This window comes from Triticum dicoccoides, chromosome 6B (assembly GCF_002162155.2).
Source record: "Triticum dicoccoides isolate Atlit2015 ecotype Zavitan chromosome 6B, WEW_v2.0, whole genome shotgun sequence".
NCBI classification, from domain to species: Eukaryota; Viridiplantae; Streptophyta; class Magnoliopsida; order Poales; family Poaceae; genus Triticum; species Triticum dicoccoides.
This window is the reverse complement of record NC_041391.1, coordinates 374,427,203-374,435,187: the sequence shown is the minus strand read 5'-3', so window position 1 is coordinate 374,435,187 and position 7,985 is coordinate 374,427,203. Positions and strand designations below refer to the sequence as shown.

At 55.7% G+C, this 7,985-nt stretch overlaps 1 protein-coding gene across 2 annotated transcripts in view; it reads right to left on the bottom strand.

Annotated features, from left to right (window-relative positions):
• The window catches only part of LOC119324177 (putative elongation factor TypA-like SVR3, chloroplastic), a 34,260-nt gene that overhangs the window by 2,997 nt on the left and 23,278 nt on the right, over nucleotides 1-7,985 (bottom strand). For both annotated transcript variants that reach the window (XM_037597941.1, XM_037597942.1), the window contains exon 13: nucleotides 933-1,128. In XM_037597941.1, the coding sequence (XP_037453838.1) occupies nucleotides 933-1,128 (196 nt within the window). The remainder of the gene's footprint in view (nucleotides 1-932; nucleotides 1,129-7,985) is intronic.

The window sequence follows — 7,985 nt, the reverse complement described above, 5'->3', positions numbered from 1 at the left end:
GGACGCAGGAGGGTCGCGAGGAGGGCCTTGGAGTCGATGGCTGATCTCGGATCCTTCGCATTGTCGTTGATCTATGGACATTCTCTTGCTGCCGAGTATTTTTTGCCGCCGACTTCTTGTGTTGTGATCTTTGCGACATGCTTCTTCTATCCCTCTTTGGCTTGACTCAACAGGTTTCGAAGACTCCATGCTATGACGACACTCTCGAGATGCAAATTTTGGATTTTCACTACTTTTTGATTTAGTGTTATACTTGTTCAAATGTAATGTTATTGCATATGCTTTGCATTTGAGGAGGGTTCTTAAGGAGTAGTGGTATCAGTTTAGGTCCCCTTACATATTCATATTAGTCTAGATGTCCTTACTTGTATGCCCAGTCATTTGTACTATATATTTGCCCCTTGGGATATGCAATACATCCAACTTGCTCATCTAACACATTGCTCGTTTTAGCTCGTTTCAGCTCGAGGACGAGCTGTTTGTGGAGGAAGGGACAGCCGTTATGCATGGAGCCACATATGGTCGGAGGGCCCCAGCCCTGGCCACACCGCCCCCTGATCCAGCCCAAAGTGGCTAGGATTCCCATACTACTATAAGCTACTACCTCTGTATCAAAATATAAGTCGTTTTTGCAGTTCAATTTGAACTACAAAAACATCTTATATTTTGGCACGGAGGGAGTATTATTAGGTTCAGATTCGTATTAGGTGCAGAGTCCAGATTAGAATATGTTTCAGAGTTAGATCGTATTTCCTCTAAGTCATCTTCACAGCCCAAGGTATCCCTCCTATATAATGGGCTTCTCCCACGACCAATAAACCATGAGAATTCAGAGTATTTACTTTCTATTAGGGCTAGGGTAATTAAAGTTTGTTCCAAGTTCTTTCTAGAAAATAATATCATCAAAGCATTGAATGCTTATGAAATTTCACCTGTAGTTTCCTTGTTGGAACGGACATTTGTTGCAGCCTTTTTCTTGCACACATTAAGTGCTAAATCACCTGGACGCTGATGGATACCAACTATCTGGCCTTTGTAAATATCCTGCCCTGGTTTGACAAATAGTATACCTCTTTCTTGTGCATTAACGCAAGCATAAGAAGTAGTACTTCCACCTTCGAATGCCACCTGGATCATTCCCACTATGTTAGATATTGAAGAAAACTGTAAGCCAAATTAGGTAAATAAGTTCCGCGCAATAGGTGGGCAGATAAGTTTTTGTAAAAAGTCAGTGAGTAAAATTAGTTGGCGTTCCCTAAAAGAACCATGTTTAAGATATAGCTGATGTGTTGACAATTTCATAATTTTCAATTTTCGGAAGGACCAAACGAAAAAAATGACATGTAATTAACCATGCAATTTCTAGGGCATGTTTGGCCTATGCAGAGATATGTTGTACTGGTGATAGGTTTATCATGCACCTGTTTATGTTATGCATAAAATTTGAAATGATACACTAGGATTTCAAAGTTGTCAGTGCAAACTCGGTAGTCTAATTTTACTACGTATGTACTTGCTAAAATGTAAACGTCTTTCATACAAGATAAAATATATACAGATCTTGTGAGATCCACCGATTTATTTTTAGGATTCACTAGATCCAGCCAGTGAAGGCGAACTCGTGTTTGCATGTCATGTGGGTGTTCATGTGTACATCATCTCTAATAAAAAAGGGCAGCCCGGTGCATGTAGCTCCAAGGCAACAGCTTTACCACTGCACCAAGGCAACAACTTTAACACTGCGCCAAGGCAAGCCCGGTGTACGTCATCTCTGTAATAGCACAAAAGAAATTCATAGTCTACGTGAAATACCTTCAACTCTATGTCAGTGCATTACCTTTAGTATTGCATAATATAGTAGTCTATTGGCAGATTTTCAATTGTATTGATCTTCAAATTAGGATGCTGCTATATGAATTATCATTCCACGCCATAAAGAATTATCATTCCATGTCATACAGAATTATCATTCCACGTCATAAAGAGTTATCATTCTTTATCACTCTTATCCATGCGTTGGATCAAAGTAAATTCCCGTGGTAATCTTTTTCATAAACCAAGTGATGCCAAATCATTAATATTAGCCTATAGGCCTAATATAGCCTCTTTTAATTCAAATGAACAGGTTCAAAGAGAAGTTCAGCTTGTTTGATTTTGTAGGATAGGAAGCTATTAATTTTCCTACAGCCACTTCCTACTCTGTTTTAAAAGAAAATATCTTCACGAAAAATCTTCATGCTTATGTCAACTATGACAAACACACAATCTCTTAAGAACTCTTTTGTGTTTCCTGCGGTGCATTCACGTGTTTTCAATTACTGTAGGATATAATGTGCCTCGACCTGAAAGTGTAGAGGGGAGAGAACGAAAGGCTCCTGCCGACTCCTCCTCTGGCGCTCCCGCGGGCGGCAGGGGAGGAACCCTAGCCGCCGGCCGCCTTTCCTCTCCTCCTCCTCCCGCCGCCGCCAGAGGGCGCGCCCGGGCGAAGCCCGGCCGGCGCCGGCGCCGGCGGGGCATCTTCGTCGCTTCATGCGGGAGGGGTGGCGCGGGCCGGCCGACCTGGATCTGGTCGCGGCGTTCTTGCGGGGCGCTGCGGCGCGGCCCCTCATCGGCGCTGGTGATGGCGCGCGGGTGTGCGGGTGGCGTGATGGGCTGCGCTTCGGTGGTGCTCGGCTGGTGTGCTGACGGCGTCGGCTCGATCCAGATCCGGTAGGAGAGGGCTGCGGGCGGCTTCCTCCGCCGTGGCAAGCCGGCTGGGGGAGGTGGCGGCGCAGCAGTGGCGGCCTCGGCCTTCCCCTCCTCTTCTTCAGCACCGGGAGGAGGTGGTGATGTGGGCCGGGGGTCGGGAATGGCTGCCGGCGACCCAGCCATAGCTGACCTCGCGGCGGTGCGGGCCGCGTTCGGCCTGGCGTTGGGGGTCGGCCGACGACGCGTGGCTCTGGTGGTGCTTGCCCGGCGGCTCCGGCGCTTGGAGTTTGCCGGGCGACGCGGGTAGGGCAGCGGCCGGGCGTGGCCGCTGCTCCGGCCGTGGGCGGCGGCGTGGGGAGGTCCGACGGGTGGACTCTCGGTGTCGTGGCGGCTTCACGGTGGCTCGACGGATCTGCCTGCGGCAGCGGCCGGCTTCTCCGGCGTCGGCTCGTCTGCGTGCGGACCGTCTCGACCTTCGCTCCATCTCCTCGTCGTGCGGGCGCTACTCTCATCAGAGGGCTGGTCCTCTCCCAGGTGCGGTCCACCGCTCGCGCCCGGTGCAGCAGGACCGAGCTCGTCTCGCGCACGGTGCAGCAGGACCAAGCTCGTCTCTCGCACGGTGCAGCAGGACTGACCTCGTCCCCCTCTCGGTGCTGCAGGACCGAGCTCGTCTCGCGCTCGGGGCAGCAGGACGGGTCGGTGGATGCCAGTTCTGGCTGGCCTATTGGGTCTTGACGCTGGGGGTCGCACAGGGGTGCGAAAGGTGGGACCTTTCCGCTCGTCTCTTTCGTTGGGGTTGCGGCGGGTCTCGGGTGAGGTGGTGTCAAGGTCTTGGATGCCGGGGCGGCGGCCCTGGTGGTGGTAGCACGGTGCTCTTGGGCGGAGCCCGTGCCTTGGCGCTGCCCGGTCACCATGGCCGTGTGGGCGGCGTGGTTGCCGGGGTGTGGCGTTCGGTGGCGGTGAGTGTTGGCCGAGGTGAAAACCTGTTCTATCTTCGGACGGACCGGCGGCGGCGAAGATCGTTTCCTTCTTGAAGGCGTTGTCGCGGTTCTCATTGCCCGTCATGCGGCTCCAGGGGAAACTCTGATCCTTGGATCGGGCGGTGGCGGCGCTCTGGTGTCGTACCCTTCTTGAAGGCGGCGCCTTGGGGCACATGGTTCGTTATATGTAGCTTCATCTCTTTGTGGTGGTAGTGCTAGGGGTGGCGTTGCTGCGCTCAGCATCTATTTATCTTGCCCTGGGTGTGTGCGTGTGTTGCGGTGGCGTGTGTTTGTACTGGGTGCTTGATGATCGGTGCTTTATATATAAAACGGGGCGAAAGCCTTTTTCGGTAATGCGCCTCGACATCAAATATGTTTTCCATATTACTTTTTTTTTCGAGAAAACGCAAAGGACCTTTGCGTTTCTTTTCATTGAAAAGGTAGGGAGTCGGTTACAGTCGTCCTAGGACGGAATACAGCGGACAGTTACAATGCCCATGAAGGGGGCAGGACTACTCTAAGGCCTGTGGCTCCGGCTGTAGCCCAGGAGCCAGCCTCCTCTTTGATCCGGTCTACTAGCGTGCCAAGGGAAGACGTCGCGTTGTCGAAGACAGCTATTCCTATGCTTCCAGACCATCCATGGCACGAGTAGTGCTACGGATTGCAGGGCCTTGCGTTGTGCTTACCCTGCCTTGGCATGCTGCCACCAGTCCATGAGCATGGCTTCCTGGTTGGGGATCGGCGCCGGTATGCGCAGCCAGGCAAGGGTCTCATGTCATGCTTGCTTGGAGAAGGGGCAGTCAAGCATGAGGTGTCGCATCGTCTCAAGCGCCTGGTCGCAAAGCAGGCAACGCGGATGGTGCTGCAGCCCATGGCGGGCCAGACGGTCGGCAGTCCAACACCGATCCAAGTTGGCAAGCCAATGGAAGATCTTTACTCGAGGGGGGGCCCAGGTCTTCCAAATCAGTTCCCATGAATAGGAGTGTTGGGATCCCTGGAAGGTGGCCTCGTAGCAAGACTGCGCTGTGTATATGCCGCTCGCCATCCACTTCCAAATCAGCCGATCAGGGGCGTCAATGAGGGTGACCTGCTGCACGAGTTGCCAAAGCTGTAAGTACTGACCAATCTCGTGGATGCCCAGGATGCCTTGGATGTCGCGGGCCCATGTGTTGCCGTTGAGGCCATCAGCCACCGTTCGGATTTTGCGCCGACGCGTGGGGATGCAGTTGTATAGCAGCGGCATGAGCTCGCCATCCGAGCGCCCGTTGAGCCATCGATCCTCCCAGAACAGTGCGTTCATGCCGTTGCCGATGGACTTGTAGGTGGAGGCAAAGAACAGGGTGCGCTCGCTGCTGGAAAACTGGAGGTCTAAGCCCTGCCAGGCGCGATCTGTGTCCGTGGGCGAGAGCCAAAGCCACCTCAGCCTGAGCGCGAGCCCGGCTCGCTCCAGGTCGCGGACCCCAAGGCCGCCCAAAGCGAGGGGGCGAGTGACGTGACGCCAGTTCACGTGGCAGTGCCTACCATTGGCGACAGCTCGCCTGGCCCAGAGGAAGCCTCGCTGAATCTTCGCGAGCTGCTGCAGCGTCTTCTTCAGGGGGCCCGAAAGCAAGCAGCTGGTGCACCGGGATGGCGCAAAGGACGGACTTGACTAGGGCCAGCTTGCCGGCACGGTTCATGAGCCACGCCTTCCAGGTGGGTAAGTGCCCAGCGACCTTGTCAACAAGGGGCTGCAGCTGTCCGGCAGAAGGGCGGCGCGTCATCAGCGGGATGCCGAGGTAGGTGACCGGGAGCACAGCAGCCGCAAATCCCAGGCTGGCAATCATCTCGTGGGCGGTCTGGTCCCCGTGCAAGATAGTGGCAGAGCTCTTGGCGTAGTTCACCTTGAGGCCCGACGCTCTGCCGAACAGGTCAAGAATCTCTTTGACGGCGGTCACGTCGCTCTCCGTGGCATGGCAAAAGAGCATGACGTCGTCGGCGTATAAAGATATAGCCGGTATCGCTCTTCACGGGTGCAGTGGCCTGAGAATGCCCGTCTCATGGGCGCGCGAAATCAGCCGGCCGAGAGTGTCGACCGCGAGCACGAACAGCTGCGGGAACAAGGAGCCGCCCTGCCTCAACCCTTCCTTGTGCCAGATCGGAGGTCCTGGCACGCCGTTCAACAGGACCGGGTGCTCGCCGAGGACAGAAGAATGGCGATCCATTCGCAGAACCGGTTCCCGAACCCATATTGGCGCAGTACCTCAAAGAGGAACGGCCAGGAGATGGAATCAAAGGCACGCGTGAGGTCGAGCTTAAGCATCACCCTGGGTGCCCCAAGTTGGCTCAGCATCTTGAGAGATTGCCTGACGAGCACAAAGTTGTCGTGGAGGCTCCGCCAGATGATGAACGCGTTTTGGTTGCGGCTGACAAGGCGGTCGAGCTTTGGAGCAAGCCGGAGCGAGAGAGCCTTAGCGAAAATCTTGGCCACGATGTGAATGAGGCATATCGGGCGGTAGTCGCGCAACTCCAGGGCGTCGGCGCGCTTCGGCAGCAGCGTGAGAAGGGCCTGGTTGAGCTTACTGAAGCCACGGCCACGCAGCTCGAACAGCTGCTGGAACACGTCCATGAAGTCCTGCTTGACGATGCTCCAGCACGCGCGGAGGAATTCAACATTAAAGCCGTCGGGCCCAGGTGCCTTGTGCGCGGGCAGGCGTTTGACAGCATCCCAGATCTCCTCCGGACAAAAGGCCGCGTCGAGATCGAAGAGGTCACTCCACTCAATGAGCTGCGACAGGTCTACCATGTGGTCGCGCTCGGCCGCCGTGCCAAGAAGCTCGTCGTAGTGCCTGAAGGCAGCCTCAACCATCTCGTCGTGGTCTGTGTGGAGAGCGTCGTTCGCAGAGAGGCGGAAGATGCGGTTTTTCTGTCATTGAAACAAGCATTGCCGGTGGAAGAAGGCGGTGTTGGCGTCGCCGTCTTTGAGGGTGGCAATGCGTGCGCGCTGTCTAGCGATCGTCCGTTCCAGGGAGGCGAGCCCGAGGTACAAGACTTTCAGCTGTTTGCGCAGCCAGTCCTCCGGGGGAGTGAGGATGCGGTCTTCTTGGGCTTTGTCAAAACGCGCGATGAGCTCCCGAGCAATGGCCAGTTTGGTCTTCACGTTGCCAACTGCCTTGGCACTCCAACTCGTCAGGCTGCGCGCCGTGGTCTGGAGGCGCAGCATCAGGCGACGGAATGGGTCGGGGTCGTGGACGAAGCCCCAAGCCGCAGCCACCGTATCGTGGAATCCGTCGAGGCGCAACCAGTGTTCTTCAAAGTGGAAGCTGCGGTGCAGCATAGGTGCGGGGGCGCAGTCCAGCAGCAGGGCGCATGATCTGACACGACGGACGCCAGGCATGTTAGGTGGTATTCGCCGTGTCCGTCCTCCCAGTCCGACGTGCACAACACACGATCGAGGTGCACCAGGGTCAGTGGTGATTGCTCGTTCGACCATGTGTACCGACGCCCATTGAGGTATACCTCCTTAAGAGCGAGATCGTCGACTAGGCGGCGGAATTTTCCCATCATGCGCCGATTGAGGTTGTCCGTGTTCTTGTCCTCGGGGCGGAGGATGAGGTTGAAGTCGCCGCATAGCATCCACAGCCCGTGTCCGCGCTAATCTCACGTAGCTCATCCAAGAAGGCAACCTTGGCCGCATCATCCTGCAGCCCGTAGACGGCCGTGTTGGTGAACAGGGGGTCCAAGATGGAAACGGGCCTGCTTTTCCATGCGAGAAGAATGCCGCCGCGCGTGCCCTGCACCGGGAGGTACGTGTAATCGTCGAACTCCGAGCCAAGCGTGTCAAGTACGACGGACGAGCAGAGCAACTCAATCTTCGTTTCTTGCAAGCATACAATGGAGGCGCCCGTCATGTCTGAGCAGCGTATGAATGGCGTGGCGTCGCGCGCGTGCGTTGAGACCGCAGACATTCCAAACAGCTATCTTCATGCCGTGATCCATAAAGGTTGGATCGACGGGAAGCTACGGCGAGGTAGACCTAAGTCGCGTACACCGGGTCGACGAGCGCCGGTGCGGTCGGCTGCCCCGCCAGGCAAGCTGGTATCTCATGATCGACCAGCGCGGCGACGGCCGCCAGCACAGACAGCGGGATGGGTGCGGCAAAAAGATCATCATAAGCCTTCATCTCAGCGGTCGAGATCATCTGATTGGTCCCGACAATTCCAAGCGTGCGGAGGACCTGCACTTGTGCGCGCCTGGCTGCGGTGGGAGGAGCCGCGGTCGTGGGCGTAGCAGAGGCTGAGCGGCCACGGCGGGGGGCGAAGTCGAGGGGGCGACGAGGCT